Source organism: Hippoglossus stenolepis, chromosome 11 (assembly GCF_022539355.2).
Source record: "Hippoglossus stenolepis isolate QCI-W04-F060 chromosome 11, HSTE1.2, whole genome shotgun sequence".
In the NCBI taxonomy this organism is placed as follows: domain Eukaryota; kingdom Metazoa; phylum Chordata; class Actinopteri; order Pleuronectiformes; family Pleuronectidae; genus Hippoglossus; species Hippoglossus stenolepis.
The window spans coordinates 9,522,582-9,544,536 of record NC_061493.1 but is presented as its reverse complement, the minus strand read 5'-3'; the positions used below and the strand labels follow the sequence as shown (position 1 = coordinate 9,544,536).

The 21,955-nt window shown below is 42.3% G+C and overlaps 1 protein-coding gene across 1 annotated transcript; it reads right to left on the bottom strand.

Moving 5' to 3' along the window:
• Positions 1–4,842: 4,842 nt before the first annotated feature.
• Positions 4,843–21,836, bottom strand: ccdc18 (coiled-coil domain containing 18). Its single transcript, XM_035170157.2, has 25 exons — positions 21,346–21,836; positions 20,709–20,847; positions 20,170–20,328; positions 19,516–19,622; positions 19,139–19,267; positions 17,771–17,867; positions 17,558–17,679; positions 17,109–17,397; positions 16,793–16,880; positions 16,372–16,589; positions 16,164–16,274; positions 15,502–15,633; positions 15,164–15,298; positions 14,988–15,065; positions 14,795–14,911; positions 14,532–14,699; positions 12,563–12,705; positions 11,527–11,690; positions 11,101–11,314; positions 9,952–10,051; positions 9,701–9,838; positions 8,599–8,739; positions 8,116–8,253; positions 6,585–7,007; positions 4,843–6,278 (listed from the first exon to the last, which is right to left on the bottom strand). Exons 3-25 carry the CDS (start codon positions 20,296–20,298, stop codon positions 5,544–5,546), a joined length of 4,116 nt encoding a protein of 1,371 aa, XP_035026048.1. The 5' UTR covers positions 20,299–20,328; positions 20,709–20,847; positions 21,346–21,836; the 3' UTR covers positions 4,843–5,543.
• Between the last annotated feature and the right edge of the window lie 119 nt (positions 21,837–21,955).

Genomic DNA, 21,955 nt, shown 5'->3' with positions numbered 1-21,955 from the left:
AACCACCTCACCAGAAATCCAGAGGATGCAAAATATTGACTTTACTAGGATCACCTCATTTCACACAGCAAACAATATCATTCACCACAGCTCTGCTCTTTGATACGTCTCTGTGCAGGATCTGCTGCACAGCTCGTTACACACAGCTAATCCTAGTGCAAACTTCACAGCGGTCACACTCAGCGTCTACCTGCTGCACTTCTCCTCCTCCTGCAGACACTGTGGGTTTTAGTGTACGCAGTGATGGGTATCATGGCTGTCTGTCCAAACATGTAAGACTCACTCACAGGAGACAATGTGTTTACATCCAGCAGAAAAAACACAGATAAGTCATTGCTTTATGGCACAGCAGCTAATTAAATGCATTCAAGTCAAAATTTGTTTGGCGCTCAGTGAATTTTCCAATGAAACGCAGACAGTTTTATTTCACAACATATTATCCTTTCGAAAGCAGGATGTCGTCTTGAGAATTCAGCTCATGGGAAACAAACAGCTTCTCCAGTGTGAATAAGTGTTGAGATATCTACCGACTAATTCAACAAACATCTGTCCGTCCGTCCGTCTGTGGAATGCACATCTGTCCAACCATTCATCTAATCGACTTCTCACTTGGCAAGTGCATTGTTAAAGGCCCAGGGAAGTACAATGCTGAGTTTAGAGCACCAGTTGAGTCAATATATATATAGAATATACACAGCACACATGAAAACAGTAGTAACACAAATTCTGTTTAATTTTTATAAAAAAACATTGACTATAAAATCCTCACTGCAGATAAACCAGGTAGGATGAACACAAAGATGTCTAACTTCACCCTGCATCATAGACTCTGCACACAACGTCCGGTGCACAAACAATAAAAAGGTGACAGTGTATCGTAGAGCTGTTTGAGGAGGACTCACTAATGACAAAGAATAATACTGAAGTATCTCCAGAGCGTTAACACAGGCCAAGATAACAGCTCGTTCCAAACAGGGTGATCACTTTTGTCTTAATCTGATGGACGCAGGGTGAACAGAAACGCACTTGTTGACACATTGCTGACGATGATGCTGCAGTAAAGTTGTTTGTACTTTTTACAGTTTAACGGGAAGTGTGCTGGGAAGGCTATCACAAGCTGTTTCACCACAATACCTTCGTAACACCGTTGTAAAAACCTTACTAAAGATAATATCGACCTGTGTGCAATCGCAGTTTGTCCACACTGCAGGCGGAACAACCCGCGGCAGTTAGTAAACACCGGCGTGAGCGTCCTACTGTTTGTGATTTATTAGATATACAGACTGTGACTTCAGCAGCTGTTCCTCAAGTGACCACGCATCACTGCAAGGAAAAAATACATCGGACATTTCCTGCTCGATCTGATGTTTGTGTTGATGTGTATGGTCGGCATAGTAACCTAAAATTATTCAAATCACATTTGAGTGAAGGAGCAGATGTTTCCGTGGTAAAAGGAGGAAACAGCTGAGCCACAGTGGGTCCGAGTTCTGGGGCTGATGATCATATATGACAAAATATTCTCAGGTCTTGTTAAAATGACTCTAATTCTGTTGCTATTCTTCCACGTGTGTGTGTGTGTGTGCTACACCATCACTCTGAGTTCAGCTGTTTATTTACTGGTGCCAGACTGTGGTGGTTGGGTGGATTTATCATCAAACAGGATGTGACATGCAGGCCGAAGCGTTAACCGCCGGAGCCCCCATTGTGCCACGCACTGATAGCTGACTGAAGCACATCCTCAGCGACAATACAACCAACCCTGAATGGATTAGACTCCTCTCATCAGGGGGCTTACGCTGCGGGAGGTGACGCTGGGAGGGGAATGAAGCAGAAATGTACCCTCGCTTTTTCAGTGAGAACCAGGATGTCCAGTAAAACGTAAAGGACTGCGAAAAATTCTATTTTATGTGCATTACCCACGAGGCCTTGAAGCTGGAGCCACTATTTAGCTTGAAAACTGGAAGAAGGAGGGAATGGTTCGATTCAGGAAGTCACCCGGTCACCTATCAATGAGACACTTCACCACATGACTGCCTGTAAAACAATAACGCATTGTTCTGACACTTCTGTTTTTAACAAATGATATATGACATGTAAATCATTGAGGTTTGGAGGTTACTTTCTGACAGCGACAGAGTTTTCCCCCCTGTTACCAGCTTATTTATCATAGACTGTATATAAAGATGGACGACATGACACCTCCCTAAAAGTGAAGCCCAAGTGTCTCACTAGCCCCCCTTGTGGCTGGCTGCAGTACACGCTGCAGTATAAATCCCGCCTCCTCCATGTTAGTGGATGGGACATGGGCCAAACAAAAGTCAAAGGACACATCAACTACATTTTACTCAGAGATGGTTTCTGTCATTTTGGGAAGTTCTTATCCCACTGATGTTTGTTCAAGCCAGTTTGGTTTTAATTAGTTATTTGATGCTATTAAAACAGGGAGAAGCATCGTGATTGACGGATGAGACTTACTCACGATTGGTCGAGCGAGTGTATTGGCGGGATCTCGCTGTGGTGACTCCATCTTCAATTGCTCCTAAGAGATGTCCAAGATGACAGCGTTCATATCTGGGATATTTTTGTTTCATTTCTGGATTGTGGGAGGAAGTGGAGGAGTGTCTTCCAACTTTATATAAATCTATGGTATAAACCAAAATGTAAATCTGTTCCTTTAAATTCATGAAAAGCCAATCATTAAAAATCATGCATGTTGACTTGTTGAACTAGACAGAATCATTTAAGATTTCAAAAATGGAGTCAGTTTAAACTAACACCCAAAAACAGAAGCATATAAAAAGCTGGTGCTGAACATCAATTCAACTACACAACTTTTGGACTTGTTTATAATTTTGCCAAGTTTGGTATCAGCACAGAATTTCCAATATTTTATCGATAATATTATCAACTGTTTCAGACAAGCCCTTTTTGTGACAGTCAGACAGAAGTGTGGCTCCGGCAGGTTTGCCTACCCTCACTGTTATCTTGCTGCTAGTTCCAGAATGTTTCTGCAGTAAAGACATGATAACTGGTTTGGACATGGAGGGTCAGCACAGTCACAAGTGACACTGAGCAGGAACTACGGGGGAGGGGACTGAGAGTTGACCAAGTAAACAAACGTTGATCTGCCATAAAAATGGTAGCTAGGATACCCTCTCCCACCCATGCTGTACAAAGGTTGAGTTGGATGAGGGAAAGGTCGGTGCCAGTGGGCTGCAGCTTGGTGATTGTGTAGTGCTGGAGGAGGAGATAACAATGACCTTTCAACAATGGCGACCATTAATGGGTGTATTCCATCAGGCTGAGTCGAAAAACAGTGGTGAAACATTACTGGGCCGGGTCCTCCGCCATGCAAAGTCAGCTGAAAGACAGTTTGAACTGGTTGCTTAGGATGCTACTGCTACATCTCAGCATCTTCTCTGAAGGAAGACTTGGCCTGTGGATTTTGGAGCATCATTTCAAATTGTAGCCGTGACCTGAATTAATTGAACACAGATATAGGTTTTTCCAGGAAGTGTGTGTCAAAAGTTATTGTTGGTCTTCCTGGGTGTGTGGGCGGTCAGATAAGGGCTGCACAGCTCCTTAGTTACTCTGTCGTAGCACTTTTTCTGCCCTCATCAATGCACTGTGTTGAATTATTATTTTAACATTGTTGAATATTACTGTATATGTCGATTTTTTACTTTGTGCAGTAAGGAGTCGATGACAGTACAAAGAGGTCTGTGTGGGAAAGGGATCTTATCTATTTAACAAAAGCCTAAATATGATTTCATTTTTTAGAGCATTATTTACTACTGGTGAACCTCCTCATTATTGAGGGAAAGTGGATTAAACACCGTCTGAAGTATTCCACACAACAATGAGAGCTGCAGTTTGTTGCTAAGACTCCCGTACATGAAGATACATGCAAACTGGTGTGGAGACATATCTCACTTATTAACAGCCTCTCTGCAGTTTCACAGAGGAACTAGAGCGCAGCTACATGACACGCAACATACCGCTGACCCAACCACATCCTCTGCAATAATAAATCTTAACATCTAGAAAGTCTGCAACAGAAAAAGAGAACAAAGACTGAGACTAAGTGTGTGATGCATCTACATGAAAAGATCAGAAAACAGAGCAGGCTTTGTCTCCACACACACACATTGTTACTCTAACCATAGTTATTACTTGTCTAACCCATAGCCTAACTTAAACCTAAATTTACCTTAACCATAGATACTACTCGCCTAATCATAACCCTTAACCTAACATTAAAGCATGTGTTCACATTATCATTTAATGATTTATGTTATGGGGACTTGCTTTTACACACACACACACGTATTGTTGTGAAGTTTAATCTTAAGAACATAAACTGACAATAAAACACTGACCATCCAAACCCCCCTTGTCAGCAGCAAGGCTCTAGAGAAGGGGAAAGTACACAGGGGGGAAAAAAGATTCTTAAAATTATATGGGAAAGATACTCAATATTAATAGAACAGTTTAACATTTGTTTCACTATCCCTTAATCTACTGACTAAAAAGAGCTGACGGGAGAAAAACTAAAATTCCCAGCAGACCTGTCTTGTTATGTAATCATATGAGAGCAGAGCACCAAATCCAATTTAACAAGCTGGAGCCTGACCACCCCCACCCCTGCTCTTCCTGATTCAAATATTCCTCTCCTGGACAGGAAGCTGCCGGTTGCTCTGGTAACACGACCCCACAGCCACCAGCAGGATGGGAACATCCAAACTAATGTTAGTGAAAACAAGGCTTCATGTTTCTCTGGAGACTAAATACAAGTCACTGGTAGACGGAAAAAAAACATTAAACAATCAAGAGAAGGAGAAGTACTTATAAAAAAACACTTTATTCATTTAGCTTCTACATTTATATGACATCACAGAAAATGGTTTAGTTTTGAGGAATGTAAAGGAATGTAGGAACATTTATAGACACACACAAGGATAAACACAATGTAAACAGAGTTCAATGGACCTGACATCTCCATGGCAACACAGCAGGGATTTTATCTTGATACTGATTAGAGGTAAGTGGGTCTAAATAAAAAAAAAAAAAGATTATTTCATGTCTTTGTGAGCACCAATCAGTGTTGAGCTACATTTGAAACAAAATGTGATGAGAGCTGTGGGGCGATTTTTTTCTGGTGGAGCAAAAGTCAATCAAAAATAATCTAACCCCCTCACACACAGTAATGATAAAGCAGATAAGCTAAATGTTTTGAGGGGTATTTTCTAATGGATAACCCAATGTGTCTTTCCAACTGTAAGTTTGATTGTTTATTATGCAGCTATGAATATTTTACGTTATAGAAAAATATTTCAAAGGGGCAATAACAAACTTTATATGCTTCTTTAAGGCACTGGATCTCTTACAAATAGTTTTTTGGTGACACACAGACTTTTCAGAAGCAGATGTTCGAAAAAAGTCATAGAAATCCAGAGCTTGATCGATTGATTGATTAACAGACTCTTATGAGAAAGGAGTGGTGTTTTTACCTGTGTGTGTGTGTGCGTGCGTGTGCCTCTCTGTCAGGTCTGTGATATCCCTGAGGAGCTCCATAACGAAGGGTCTTCCTGCTTAGCTAGCGTCTGATTAACAAACCTCAGCATCCCAGTCAGTGAACTCATATCCACCTCCTCATCCGCCTCACCAACCAGAGTGCACACCGACTCCCTCCTCGACTCATCCGACCGCTCACTGTCTCCCTCCTGTAGAGAGGCAGCCTCCACTTCGGTGCTTCCATCGTCTGGTTTGTCCACCATGTATGTGAGGGGGTTGAAGGAGAGGTCGGAGGTCGCTGTGGTGTCCACGGTGCTGAGGCCCTGCCAGCCGTGGTGCTCTTCGCTCGGGAAGGGGGAGACAGAGGAGGAGGAGGAGGAGGCCTCCCATGGCTGCTTGCTCAACGCCTCCCTCAGTGTTGCCTTCAGGCTCAAGGGGAGATCCAGGGAAGAGTCGATGCTACTGCTCTGCAGCCAATCACGAGTTTCAGACAGGTGAGAGGCTGAGGTGGGCTGAAGGTATGTGTGAGCGGGGGGTGATGAGCAACTTTGTGTGTGCGTTGGGGAGCGGAGAGAAGTGGACTGAGAGTGTGTAAGAGTAAGAGTGGTCTTTTCGGGGGGCGAGTGAGCCGAGGAGGAGCGTTCCTGCGCGTGTGGGAATCTGTGCAGAACTGGTACAGACAGTGTGTGATTGTAGAGGTTCTGTCGGTCGGCAGCTCGCTCCAAACTGGAGATCCTGGCTTGGAGACGGGTCACCTCAGATTCCTGCAGGGAGAAGAGAAAAGAAACGTTAGCTGCTTTCAGACACGCTATGAAACTCCGGATAGTCTCCTGACATTCTCTGGAGGGGCTGTATGTAAGAATGTAAATGTCTGAGTGAGAGACTCTGGACTTCCTCCGGAGTTTCTCCTGCCAAGGGGCTCTTGAAAGCTCAATCTTTTCTGTGTTGCTGGGAACGTGTCTGAGCGGAGAATCTCCTGCTGCGTTGTTCATGTCTTAAAACGGCTTTTGATAAAATACTAAAAAGCTATTTGATGTAATTTTTGTTTTATTAACTTCTAAAAGCTGTACCTTGATGAGCATGGACTCATCAGAGGTCTCCATGGACTTCTCACAGGCCTGCAGCTGAGCCTGGAGCTGCGCAGCCTGGACTCTGGTTTGATTTAACTGCGCGCTGACCATCTCCAGCTGAGCACGGAGGTCACTGTTCTGGGTTCTGCTCTGCTCGTACAGAATCCTGCTTTGCTCCATCTGGGCTTTATTCTGAAGGAGCTGCCTCTGGCCCTGGTCCAACTGTGTTTGAAGACAACTGGCTTGGTTCTGGGTTCGTTCCAACTCCGCCCTGGTCTGGTCCAGCAGAGCTTTGGTTTGGTCGAGCTGGGTCTGGCTCTGGTGAAGCTTAGCGGCGAGTTGTTCTTGGGAGGAGCGCATGGTGGAGGACATCTGCTCTGACACTTTGAGGAGCTGACCTCGAGTCTGCTGCAGGGACTCCAGCTGAGGAGGGAGGGAGGGAAGAAAGACTGATGAGGCAAATTAGTTTTTTTACAGGCTGCCTTCATCAAAACAAGGTTAGAACAACACCAGTTGAGTAATTCCCAAGGTTGCAGCGGGACAATGAAGTAATAAATACAAAAAATCACCATCACCCATATGAGGAGAAACTGAGAAATGACGCGATAACAAGAGAAACTAAAGATGGAAGAAAAATAAGGAACTCACAGGGTGCTGTTGATGTTGAAAGGAAAAAAAGAGGAAATTGAATCAGACAGAAACAGATATGAGAGAAGAAGAGGGAAGAAAAGTGTTGAGCAAAGAGGCAGATTCATGGTCATTATCATATTGTCAGTGTGATGGTGTAATAGCTCTGATGAACACTTAATCAGTCATACAGTGTCAGGAACAATCTGTGTGCAATAATCTTATATATATATATAATATATATAATATATAATCTTAGATGGAATATATATATATATATATATATTCCATCTACCTCATGTATATAAAGTATCCTGTGACAATCTTTCCATATTTATTCTAGCATCTCTGCACTCTGCATCATTGCACTATTTCTCCATTTCATTGTTTTTGTTGTTGTGTTTTATGTTCATATATACATACTTTTGCATATATATTTATATTTATACTTGTACATTGCAGTTAAATGTTTGCTTAACCTTGTTCTGCTTTGTTGTCCTTGCTTTTCTGTTTATTTGTCCATTTTTGTACGTTGAGAGCAACGGAAAAACCGGAGTCAACTTCCTTGTATGTGTACGCATACATGGCCAATAAAGCTGATTCTGGTTCTGATAACACAACCTTATCACTGAGATCATAGATTTGATCGAAGGTTTAGCCAAGAGACAAGTCGCACAGAGCAGCTCTAAGTGTCAGTCTCTTCCAAACTACAACTTGACCATTGAGATGTAGTAGCAGATTCATTCAGTACATAACTTGGAGGACACCCTCTGTATTAGGGATGTCACAGCATGGAAATCTTTTTACCAGGTAATAAACTTGTGACAACCCTGAAACAAACAAGTTTTATGTCTACTGTAACAGACGGTGTGGCCAGTGGGCAAGTTACAGAATCGGTATGTACCTCCTTGCTGTGCTGTGCCCTCTCCAACTCCAGCTCCGCCTCTAAAGAGGCGACTGTGCTCTGCAGCCTGGCCTCCGCCTGAAGCCAGTATGCCTCCTTCAGAGCCAGCTCCTCCTCCACCCCACACAGCCGGACCTCCTGTGCACGCACGCAAGCACACACGCACACAAAATACAGACAAATTCAGTGAAAACAGAGTTATGCATGCATTTTAACATGCCATACATTCTCTAATTTCCCCTTATTAGCAAAAACACTAAAACATGTAGTAGTATCTTCAAATAAATCATGATATTTCATAACAGACAACAATTCAAGGTCAACTGTATTTGAGGGTTAGGGTTCTCAGACAAAACTTAGAAATTAGGTCAGTTGGAAACCAGCAAGGGGAAAAAAACCATAAATCATCGAGTTTCACTTCCGTTCTATTAAACCGTTTCACTATGAGTGATAACATTTTAATAAACTGTATTCCCGCTTTACCCTCTCCTCGTTCTGCAGCTTGGTGGCGTCCAGTTCTCTGGTCAAAGATTCACAGTGAAGTCGAGTTTCTTCAAGATCTTGTAGCAAAGTCTGAAGTTTCTGTTGACACACACGCAGCTGCTGGTCGAGCTCCTGGGACTCCTAACAAAACACACACACACACACACACACACAGTGGCTGAATACATTTATTAATCTAAAACCTTTTCTGAACAAAATCTTTGTACCTCTTGTGCTGCCTCTCAATGCTCTGTGTTGGTTCGAAAAAACAAACCATGACAACAGATGATTACATCAGTGTTATGAAGATATGAAGACATAATAAATGCAACCATAAAGTGTGCAAACATTTTTAAACCCTTTGTATTATCACGGATTAACTGACAGTGTTTGATCAGGGTTTCATATAAGGTCATCAGATCTTATATTACAGCTGAAAGTAACCAAAATGGTTTTAATTTTTGCATCCATTTAATTTTTGTTCGTAAATAAATCCCTATGCCATTAAAAATGTTTTTTTTTTAGTTAAAAATCTGTATTATATTGCAAATATTTTCATATTGTACATATTTTTTTATATATATATTTGACATATATTTTATTCAAATTCTAAATAGTTTTTACCCCACTTATTGCTCTTGTACTTTAGGCTCCTGTCTTTATCTTTGTACAGTACTCACTTGCTTCATCTTTCACCCAATATTTATGTATAATATGTTTGTTATGCACTAAACAAGTAGATTCCTTGTATGTTACTTGGGGATGAATACAATTCTGAAACAGAATTAATTCTAAGCCATTTTACAGCTGTAATAATAACATTTTACAGCTGTAATAATGCTATCTATAACTAGGGTGCAAACATTTATGACGGAAGTTTGTGTCGTTGGTACTTGCTTCTCTGCGATTGTTCTCGACTGCACAGTTTAGAACAGCCCATAACATAACATTACAGATAATACAATAATAAAAGAATATTGTTCCCTTTCCTCTCTTCCTGTTCTCTATGCTTCAAAAAAATTGTGAAGGTCAAACAAAAACATTGTAACAAATATCTATTCAGGCTGACTTGTGTCTTAATGACACGTCTTCTTCTCCTGACCTTCATGTTTCTGTCTGTGAGCTCCCTCTGTGCTTCTCTCAGCTCTCGCTCTCTGGCCTCGAGGCTCCGCTGCAGAGACTCCACCTTCCTCTCCAGCTCCTGCTTGTGCTCTCTGATCGCCACGTCCAGCTGACCCAGCTGAGCACACCGACAGCACGGCCGGGTAAAGAACAAGATTGTTTAAAAAGACACAGTGATGATTAAAACAAATAAAAACTAATAAAATATGTTTGCTTGTGTGGGAGTTGTACCAGCTGTGCTCTCTGTTGGAGCTCCCCCTGTCTCTCCTTCAGTGCATTGTCCATGTCTAAGACCTCATGCGTTCTCGCTTCCAACTCCCTCTGCGTCTCACTGTGAAGCCACACAAACACACACACATATTTTAACAGTTTGCCAGATATCTATATAATTAATATTTGTGTATACCAATCTGAAGAAACAACACAGACAACAGGACCACTTGCTGAATGTCAAAGTAACCGGGCCAAATAGAAGAAACGTGACTTCAGCACTTTCTGGGAGAATTTATTGTTTGAGAATTTGAATCGAACTTAATTTAGGACAGTTGTTTAGATTTTGTAGCATTCAGATCATGAACATGTGTGGACTTGAACACGTTTCAGTGGCGTTTTTGTAGGGGGCTTGTGACTTCAAACTAGATCACGACAGCTGTTATTGAATGAGCCATGTTTCTTTAAAGATTATTTCCTGTGTGAAGCATCTGCACGTCTCGACCATGTGCTCATTGTGCTCAGGAGGACAGTGACACCAAGGAGAAACTGTAACAGGACGGGGTGGCCATGATCAATCAATGAAAATGATGTCACGTAAATTAAAAACTCCCCGTGACGTGTACGCCGACTTGAGTGCTTGTTGTACAGTAGCTGCACATTGTGCTTCACAGTGTATGTGAGAGAAATGTACACAGATTTTTGTATATTTCAGTGTCAGTTTTAAATAGAAAACTTTACATCACAAACCACAGCATGTGTGAAAAATCAGTAACAGCAAATGACATGACACACGGCACAAGTTAGATCAAATGACTTCACAATAATCAAAAGAAATTAATATCAAAACATCTTCAACAGCAAAGGATTTCCTCAGTAGAAGTACAAAAATGTCATTGTATCATCGGACAAAGATGATAGACAGTCACCAAAGTGCGAGTCTGTGAGTGAGACACATGAACAGTAGCAGGCTCAGTGACTGTGCATGTGTCTTTTGGTGTTTTTGTGAGACAGTAAACAGTATCATTTGGAACACGGATGATTTGCTACAGTTCCGGATCTCATCTGTGCAGCAGCACGTGAACGTCCTCTCCGCGTCTGAGTCCTCCCTTGTCCCTGTTTGCCCCCCCCGTGTGCAGAAAAATATATCCCATGAGGGAGTATCCTCACCTAAGCTGGACGGTCAGTTTCTCCACTGACGCCTGCCGCTCATCTGCAATGCTCTGTGTTATCTGCAGAATGTCCTTGAGTTTCAGTAGCTGCTCCAGCGTATCGGCCAGCTCCCCCCGCACCGCCTGCAGCTGCCCCTCCAGCATCCGGACCCGCTGCACAGAGTTGAGCTGGTCTGCCTCGCAATGATGGAGCTTCTCCTCAAGATCGACAACTGCCAGGGGAGAGAAGGAAGCAGGACTATGATAAGACTTAAAAGCAATGGATAATTGGAAATGTAAAAGATCACTTGAGAATTTAAGGATAATTGAGTACAGGGTGTCTTCTGTTCTGATTGCAACTGTCTCTGCTCTGCAAAGAGAAATAAAAATAAATAACACTAAAACCTCCTGATCTGTGCAGATTTCAGAAAAATACATGTCATACCCAGATCGTTCTTGCTGGCGAGTTTGTTCTTGGTCTGCTGCAGGCTCTCCTCCATGCGGCTGATCTGAAGCGTCTTGACGGTGACATCCTTCCTCAGACGCTGCAGCTCAGACTCTTTAGACACCAGCTCCCCTTGACACTTAACCATCTCTGATGTTACATGGCTGCAAAGAGAAAAACAAATTACAACTATATTCAGTAAAATTTCATAAATCGAAAAAGCTTGTAAAAATCCGACATGCAAGAGAACATACAATATGTAAAGCCCCGCACCCGTATTTCACTCCAGGTTCCCACCCTAGCGTGAGCACTGCTCCCATCGTTGTCTTAGAGCAACTTAAAAAGAAGCAAACACCTTTAACTAACCGAGATGCTAACTGAAGCCAAACAAAGAGCCTTTTGGCTGAACATTCAAACAACTGGTATGCTTATTCCTCTGGAGCAGATAATAACTTCACGCAGAAGAAGGTAACCAGCAGCTCTGCAGACTGAAATTACTCCAAGCCTCTCAGGACTGTCCCTGTCTCCAACAAGAGAAATCCTGGTTTATATATACATATTCATGGGTAGGGGAGGGCTGCCTCGTGCCTAGGGACAGATAGGCTGTGGTGTAATCATATGACTGTCAGTGTTGATGCAGGTCCTGAAGGACAGCCAGAAAAACAAAAGCCTCATACAAATAGTAAGAAATAGCCGCAACATGACATAGTAGAAAACTGCACTTATTTTTACAAGTTTGGGGAAAGCATTAAAGTAATCAAAAACAAAAAGCTGCACTGCAATGCAGAAAGTACTGTTTGAAATGTGATGATATTTGGTCTGATTGGGTTAAAAGCCACAAAAATCCTCTGACTGAAATCCTCCTGCAACACTCACAGAAATCCAATTTTCATCACCCCTGATTTGTCGCTCAGAGTTCAAAATAAGTGGCTCTACTCACTGAATGAGGATCATTGTGCTCTGTTTGTTGTGAGGGACAGAAAGTACAACCAGCAGCCAAGATGCTCCGAGTCACTGTGTGTGCAGGTGGTCTTACGTGACGGACTCAGACAGCTGAGTGTTCTGCTGGTTCATCTCCTGCAGGTCCTTCTCTCTCTCCTGGGCGTCCTGCTTTCTGGTCCTCGCCTCCTCCTGCAGAGAAGCCCATGCTCGCTCCAGCTGCTGCTCCAGACTGGACACCTGGGCACACACACACACACATTTGGATCAAACAATTTTTCCCTGGACATCATTTCCTGAATATGAATATAAAACCAAATCAAGGTGAAAAAAAATATTCACTCAAAACTATTGAATCCCTGCAGACCTTTAATTTTTCTTGTCTGTTAAAAAGACCATGTAAAGCAGGAGGCTCCATCTTACTGTCCCCATGCGGCTCTGCTCACTGAATGAGGATCATTGTGCTCTGTTTGTTGTGAGGGACAGAAAGTACAACCAGCAGCTAAAATGCTCTGAGCTATTAATAAAATCACAAGCTCAAAAAGCTGTTTCCCTTAAGTAACGCTACAGATTTACCATCAATTTCTTTCAGTTGCCGGGCGTAGCAGTAGTGTTGCAAATATGTATGATTCATATTCTCCTGGTATTTTCACACACAGCACACTCTTGAGTTTATGGTGAGGAAAGCAAAAACCATCCAGTGAGCGGCAGTAGTCCGGATGGAGAAACCTTGTTGAAGGTAGATGTGCGGGGGGGATGGGCAGACTGGTTGAAGCTGAGACTACGGTTACTCAGATAACCTCCTCATTACAACTATGCTGAGCAGAAAAGCAGCTACTCAAACACTTTGAGGTGGATGGACTACAACAGCAAACAGCTACATCTGGTTCCACTTCTGTTCTGCCAGGATCAGAGATCTGAGGCTGTAGTAAACTGTGATTCATAAATGTGATGGTCAGGTCAGACTTTGGCATTAATTGGATGAATCTATGGAGCAAAACCTGCCTTGTGTAAACGGTTCAGGCTGGTGGTGGTGTAATGTTTTCTTGGTGACCTCTGGTCCCATTAATACTAATCAACCGTCGTCTGAATGCCACAGCCTGTCTGAGAATTGCTGCTGAGCATCTCTTCATGGCCACAGTTTAACATCCTCTAATGGATACTTCCAACATGTCTTCCGTGACAACGCACCATGTCGTAAAGCAAAAGTCGTCTCAAACTGTTTTCATGAACATGATAATGAATTGAATCCAATAGATCACATTTTCAGACAGGAGATTTGTAGCAGCATGAATCTTCAGCTGAGAAGTATGTCCAAGTGGAATTTCTAAGAAAGATTTTCATCTTCCAAAACCCATGCCATGAAGAATTAAGGTTATTTTAAGAGCAAAGGAATTTGCTGATAAAGTGGTTCATAATATAGTGTATTTTCCAAGATTTCATAATCTGACCTGAAAATAATGCATCACGTAGATTATAAAAGGGAGAGTTCTGCACAGCTGCTGGACGTGTCATACTGTGAGACCAAAAGAGACAGACTCCATGAACATGGATAGAAAACTGCTCTCCAAGCCAAGACAGGAAAAGCAGGTATCTTCCCTGGAGCCGAGACCCTCAAGGGGCCTGGAGAGAGGCCCTGCAGATCTTATTAGCCCAATAGTCCCCTTAAATTCAAACAAGCTGCAGCAAATTTCACACACTCATAGATATCAGTTCCCTAAATGTGCCCGATTGTTTTCATCTGGATCCATTAATTATGCCATCGGAAAACAGAGACAATTTTGAAAAACACACTTTCCCCTGATGTGGAGCTGCACCAAAATTGAAAGGGTTCATCCCTGACCCATAACACATCCTAATGCCAAGCTTCGTGTTAATCTATTTAGTTGTTTTTGTGTAATCTTGTTTACAAACAAACAAACCAACCAACCAACCAACCAACCAACCAACAAACACATAGGGGTGAAAACACAATCTCCTTGGCGGAGGTTAAGTACTCCAAGTTACTCCAAAGATGTGCATTTTCAGGTTGCTCGGGCATTTGATAAAAGTTATGAGTCTCCTACTTGTCTCTGCAGCTGGCACTGGCTGTCCTCCAGGTCAGAGATGTGGGCCGTGCTCTCAGTCAACATGGTCTGCTGCTGCTGGAGAGAAAGCTGCAGCTGCAGGTTCTGCTCGCTGGATCTCTGACACACCAGGCTGGTGCTGTGGAGCCGCTCCTGCAGAGACGACACCTGAGGAGGGAGGAACAGGAGAGAATATTAACCTCGCAAGACCAGTGGGCATTGACTGAGTAATATTTCTTCATAAAATGTTTGTAATACAGTACCTTGTCATTGCTCTTTTGCAGCTCGTTCTCGTAGTTCATCTTTACGTTGTCCATCTGCTGCAGGTATGAGGCCAGTTCTTCTCTGCACGCTGACAGAGACGACTGTAGCTCACTCACCTGATGTATAAACACAAGTCATGGATGGTGGAATAGGTTTTTCGTAAAGGTCACATAGCAATCAGATCTTACAAACCTCGGTGGAGGACTGAGCTGCCTGCTCTTTGAAACTTTGCAACAACTCTTCATTGTCTCTGACTTCAACCTGCTTCTCCTGAAATCAAACCAAGATCAAATTGTAGATGTGTGAAACAGCACAGTATATACCTGGGATAACTGACAGATGCTGTACATATGTTACAGTGTCATTACTTGTGTAAGCTGTTCCACGGTGGTCTGCAGCAACAGAGCAGCTTTCTGAGCCTTGTCTCTTTCCCTCTGGCACAAACAAAGCTCCTGCTCCATTTCTAACAGCCGAGACCGAGCTTCTTCTACAGATAACTGCAGCTGCAGGGGAGAGAAAATACTGTTACATAAAAGGAAAAAATATGAATCTTTAAAAGCAGGGTCACGGTCAGTATTGTTTTAGCAGGTCACAGCACAACTTCACATTAACCTAAAATCATATTTGATTCTATCAGAATCACATAGAATTTAAATGAACTGAAGAGTAACCATGGTGGTGTGGGAGGAAAGAAACTGTAGATCACCATTTCTATTCTGTGCTGTTGCTCCGTGCATTGTTGAGACTGTGATCTTTTACACTTGTCCAAAGACTGTTGATACTCTCTTTGCTTTTTGGTCATCAGTGTCTGGTAATGTTGAACAGAGCTGGTCTTCTCCTGTATTTAGATAAAGGAAGGTGAAAAAGAAAAGGCATGCCACAACAGTGTCAACTGATTTACATTGATATATTCGTAATACACAAATACTCATGTCAGAAGAGGCTGTGAAGTGTGGCTAAATATACAATTTGTACTGGGAGACAAAATTAATAGAAGTTGATGTTTTCAGACATTTTTTAGATATGAACTCTGTAAAATGTCCAGACAATTGGGTCCGGACATTCTCTGGAGTTTTCCTCTCACGTATGAGGAAACGCAGCAGGAGATTGTCTGAGTCAGACATGTTCAGAACAACAGGAAAATCTCTAGAACATTCAGGTGAGTAATGGAGCCTGGGTAGAGGATGACTCATCGACACTGGCGTCGTCCCTCATCACCAAAATATTTTGAATCTCGTCATCTCATTTCAAGTTGACATTTTCATCAATGTCTTCTTCATGTATAGTACATATTTTTCATCCTGAGACATTTGTCTGCTTCCCGTTTTGCATCCATCAGGTGAGTGTGTACATGTGTGAGTGTTGTACCAGTAGCTGATTCTCCAGTTCTGTGTTTTTCAGTGCAGCCTGACTGTAAGCTGAAGTTTTCTCCTGTAACTGTTTCTCCAGCGCAGCCACACGGGCACATTTTCTCTTCAACTGAGGTGAAACGGAGACAGGAAAATAAAATGCTGCTGTGAACAACAACATGTAAGAAACCGATGAAAACCTCTCTCTTGGGAAAAAAAAAGGTTACCTCTTTCTCTGTGTCAGTGGCCTGGCTGACTTTATCCAGCAGCTCTGTGTGGAGGCTCTGGTAGTGGGAGGCTCTCTGGGCCATGGAGCTCTGCAGGGAGGTGATCTCCTCCTGGGCTCTGCTGAGACGATCCTGCAGCCGCTCGACCAGGCTGCTCTGTTTAGTTCGCTCAAACTCTGACGACTGAAGCACCCGCAACAGCTGCTGGTAACCTTCACCTGGAGGGATGGAGTGAAGAAGCAAATTTGTTAAAAAGAAAGATAATAGATAACAGGCATATACACCGAGCAGCAGATCAGTGGAAATATAAAGTATCACATTAAATCACAAAACAGGCTATAGATACACTGATCTGAAGCAGCATTAAAACAAAGTATGTTTTAATGTGCCCGATCGGTGTACAATACATGATCCGCGTTACCTGGCTTTAACTTGAGCAGGTGAACTGTTCCTGAATAGTCCACTGGGGGCAACATGCAGGGCTTGGCACAAAGTGCTCCCACAGCGCCCTGATATTGAAAAAAGGACATTTGACAAGAGTAAACACATCATCTCCTGCACAGAGTCAGTGATAAACATGTCCACTTTTTCAGGACAGTGAAAGTGGGGCGAAAACCAGGTTTGGGAAAGCAAATATACTAATGGTTCAACAATTCATTGGGTCAAACGCAATAATAAAATCAGGGGACATGAGAACCCAAATGACAATGTTAATGTATGCATCTATGTTTCTCCACCTCTCGTAGATGTAGCAGGGCCAGGGCAGCATCCAGACTCGACAGCTCTGCCTGGCTCTGCTGAGCCTCTCTGTGGCTCTGAGCCACCCTCTGCTCTTGGCTCTGGGTCAGAGCCCGCAGCTCTTGCAGCTCCCTGAGCAGAGAAGCCTGCTCCCTGCATCCCGCTCCCTGCTCTGCAAGCTGACGATCCAGGATTGAGGCGCGTCGTCTGGCCTCCTCCAGCTGAGTCAGGAGGTCTGAGCGCTCAACAGCCGAACACTTAGCCTCCCTCAACTCCTCCTTCAGCTGGCTGTGAAGCAGAATGTGAAGGATTGAATATGATAAGTGTACATCAAAATCATTTATTTTAAGATTTAATTGATAATAAATATGAAATTTTACACATGCAAATGTATGAGAAAACAATGACAAAGAAACAACTATACAAACAATCGGTGTAGGTGTTGTACCTGGTGGTTCGGCCCTGTTCTGCCTTTTCTCTCTGCAGCACAGCGCACTTCATCTCCACCTCTTCTTTCTCTCTGTCACACTCAATAAGGCTCTCTTTGAGTTTGCTCTCGCTCTCCATCACCTTCAAAACACATTTTTATCATCAACATGCAACAAAAAATACAAATAATTTACTATACGAGTAGCAAGTTATTCATATTAGACAAATTTACCTTCTTAAGTTTAATGGAAATTGTGGCTTTGTATTCTTTGAAAGCTTCTTTGAGTTTCTCTGCATTTTCAAGTGCTTGGTTCCTTTGTTGCTCAGCTCTGTAAGAGAATATAGCGTTAGATCTACAGCAATAACTTCATCATAATGTGAAAGTAAAGAAAACATAATAACATTTCAGCTCAAGGCCCAAGTCAAGTATCACAGTGTTCATGCTGTTACCCATGAAACTGTAATGACATGTAAACTGTACTGTATACTATAATAATAATAATAATAATAATAATAATAAATGTATTGTACAGCACCTTTCATACATAAAATGCAGCTCAAAGTGCTTTACATTAAAATTAATAAGAACATGTTAGCAATAAAACAAAGTATGAGGGGGAAAAAAATTTAAATAAAAGAATAAAAATAAAAACAGATTAAATTAATTAAAAGCAAGATCGTAGAAATAGGTCTTGTGTTGTTTTTTAAAACTATCAACAGAAGAAGCTTGTCTGGTGTGCGGTGGGAGTTTGTTCCAAACCTTTGGTGCATAGCAAGATAAAGCTGCTTCCCCAAACAGAAGACCTGAGGGAACGGTTTGGAACATATTCTGATAAACAGGCTGAGCTTTGTCCAAACCGATTATAGGGGGCCGATGCCATAAACGATAATAGAGTAAAAAATGTCTGATACAATCAACCTAGGGTTCCCAGGAAATGCAGTCTGTAAAGGATAACAGTAAGTTTTGTACAAAAGTATTTTTTACAAATTTGGCAATGAATCCTAACATGTCATTATGACAAAGAAATGTAATCTTTATATCTCGCACTTTATTATAAACCACTATAACCCCAATACATATACAAATTATCGATATTATCCATCAATCATTGTATTGGTAGAGCTTTAGTGTCTAATGTAACTGGATGAACTATGGGCTGTTTGCTTGACCTGTGGTGATGCTGGTTGCAGCTTTCTTTCTGAAACTTACTGCTGGTTAAAGTGACCAGCAGTAAATGAGCTGTGGAAAGTACCGGCTGCAGGACTCAGAACCCTGAGGCTGCACGACCACTGCTGCACAAAGAGCTATTCACCGGTTTATTCAAAGTTTGGTGATGCTTGACTTGGTACGCTTAACTGGAGAATCAGTTGTTGTTGCTGTTGTTGTGAACATGCTGTTTTCATGATCAACAACGTCACATACTTTGATGAGTCCCAGCCAGCGCTGCTACAGAGCTCTGGTGATCTGTATATTTAAAAGTTTTATAATATTGAATTTATTGCGGGTCCAGATTCGGCACTTCCTTGGTTCCTTATAAATACAAATTCCAAGCATAAAGACAATAAGATGAACGGTTGTCGATGTAGATAAAAGCATCACCGTTTTCCTAGCGCTGTCTTGTTGTCCAGTTCTTCTCTGAATGCACTCAGCTCCTCAGTGAGACCTGCCAACACAATGTCATTGTGTGCTGCTGCTTCCTGGCTACACTCAGCTCTCAGCTCTGCAGCCCTGGGGAACACAGTCAAGGAGAAGTTGTTGGATTATTATGCCAGGTTCAACTACAGGTTAGTGTTATAGTTTTTAAAATGACCAGGAGTAGAGCCAAAAGTCTACACAACAATATGCATAACTGCATGTGCCCCATAGCACATTGCATAATATTGACATGTATTCAATATCCAGTGCAAACAGACATACAATTACTTTTACATACACACAAACATCTGAAGATATACATGTTTAGGTCGTAAGGTTACTTGAGCTCTTTGACTTGTGCCTCCAGCTCTGCTTCAAGCTGACGAATCTGTCCACTCATGACTGCCACACTGCTTTCAGCACCAGCCCTGGAGCCTCTGAGGTGGAGCTGGAAAGGAAGCATATGTGTTCAACGTGGATTCTTTTCATGTTACATGTATGATTTAAATATGTATTATTAGGCAACAGGCCAATCTCTTTATTGGTATCTAATTATTGCAACATAAATGTATTCAATAGCAATACAACAAAGGTTCAATATATATCAATATATTGCTATATCTATATAAAATGTGCAAGCACAGTGTGGAGGTATAACACATAACTGATCTACTTCAGACCTGTAACATTTTTTCCTGTTTCTCTCGGTTCATAAGGAAGAGTCTAAAAAAAAAAAACTTCACTAAGAAGCAAAAATCAGTCTTTGCACAATAATAATGTGACATTTATCATTGTAATTATCTATATCGAATCGATTGATGTGAAAAATGTTATCTTGATAAAATGTTAGGGCCTTGTCGCTTAGCCCTACAAAGAACACTGATTCCACTGTACTTATTCTGTAGCACACAATTATGAAGCATAAGACACAATGTTCTAGAAGAATGCAACACTTTTACTAACACATATCAGCTGCATAGGGATGACTGTCATACCTGAGACTTGGAGGAGGTCAGTTCATACTGCAGGGCATCGAAGTCACTGATGAGCTGCTCATCCATGGACAGGCAGGCGTTCTCCTGACGCACACAGCCCACCTTCTTCCTCAGAGAAATGGATTCCATGTCTGCTGGCCTGATTTTCACAATAGCAGACTTGATAGAGGGAAGACAGAGGTGTGGGTGAGAGCTGCGAGATTGTGATGAAGGATGTACAGCTTTTTTGTATTTACCTTAGTATCGTGCATACAGGTTTTCTAAGGCAAGATAGGACTTTGTGGATTTCTCAGAGAATAATTCATGCATCTGAAATCAGGCATATTAAGGGGACGGATATTTCTGAGTGTTTGCAATTTGCTGCAGATCCCAAAAAAATCTGGATCTTATGAATGTAAATGTGGTTTCATAATGGTGCTATGCTTTTGGGAGATGGGACTTGTACCGCTTCCCTACACATAGACACATATACAGCAAGAGGTTTGAGACAAGATGATAGAGGGTTTACATTTTTCACTGAGGTAGACACACTCTCTTACCCTGGAGATGGAGGAAGGTGGGCTAAGACTGCCAGCAGTGGTATGTGCAGGGGAACATCAGGTATCTACTGCAGCTCTTGTCAGATCAGGCGATCGGGACTCTGCTGATCCTCATGGCCCTGGCTGATTGTATAAGGAGCTAGCGAGGTGGAAATCAAGGAGAGGTGTTAAAAGGTTCAGTGTGTAAGATTTAGGTGAGAGGGATCTATTGGCAGAAATTGAATACAAACTAATCGTAGTGATGTTTTCACGAGTGTGTTTCATCTAAATTGTATGAATTGTTGTTTTGTTTACCCTAGAATGGGCCCTTTTATATTTTAATATTCTTTATATTTACATCAGGAGAGGGTCCTCTATGGGGGCTGCCATGTTTTTTCAAAGTAGCCCAGACTGGACAAAGTAAAACACTTTTCGAGTTTAATGACAACTGAAGGCTACCACAGGTTCTCTCTCATGTTTGGAAGGGGGAGATTCAGCTGCAACATGAGACCTCACCACTGTATGTCACTACATTCTACACACTGAACCTTTAAACACACTGTCATCACATGATGGCTGTAAATTTAGTCTGTGGGATAAATGGTATTTATGCTCTCACCAACTGGTTTAGACTGTGCACGTCATGCAGTTGACTTACCTCCGTTTCTGTCGCACACTTTAGTCGAAGTAGATTCCTCGGACTGAAGACATCTTGGCTCCTGAACGTTGAACTACTGGTGAGTGCATGACGTCGCCCTCCAGCTAACCAACAACTCGTCCCCCCCTGCCGAGGTTAGCTTTCAGATGCTCGAGCAGCATTTTACAACATGTGTGACTCGCTGGAAAGTCAACAACAGGGACAACTAACTAATGAATGAACCGCTACGTCCAAGAGTAGCAGAGTTAGCTAGCACGGCGAGGCTAGCTAGATGTAAACAAAGATGCTCGCTGCATCAACAGGTGGTCGGCTACTGAACTTCATCGTTGAATTTAGAGAAAACGCCGCGTATGTTTTGAAATAAATATTAGTTCTGTCGTCGCACAGCTATTAAAGTACATTTCCGTTGTGTTCGAAACAATCTGTTTGTAACTTCTAGCGAAACAAATCTTCCCAGGTTACCGACAGAACGAGCTACTGCCATTTGTATTTAGTCTCCGCCCATATCCTAACAACGCGCTTCTTGATTGGATAAGACGATTAATGCCTTGGCGTGATTGGTGGAGCGGGGTTGTCATTGACAGCGACCGCGAAGAAAGGCGCGTGCACC

Coding starts and splice junctions, on each gene's coding strand:
- ccdc18 (XM_035170157.2), bottom strand. CDS start 20,298: ATGGAATCCATTTCTCTGAGGAAGAAGGTGGGCTGTGTGCGTCAGGAG. Junction 15,299..15,501: donor AACAGCACAGAATAGAAATG/GTGATCTACAGT, acceptor TCTCCCCTGCAG/CTGCAGTTATCTGTAGAAGA. Junction 8,740..9,700: donor TCACAGACAGAAACATGAAG/GTCAGGAGAAGA, acceptor GTGTTTTGTTAG/GAGTCCCAGGAGCTCGACCA.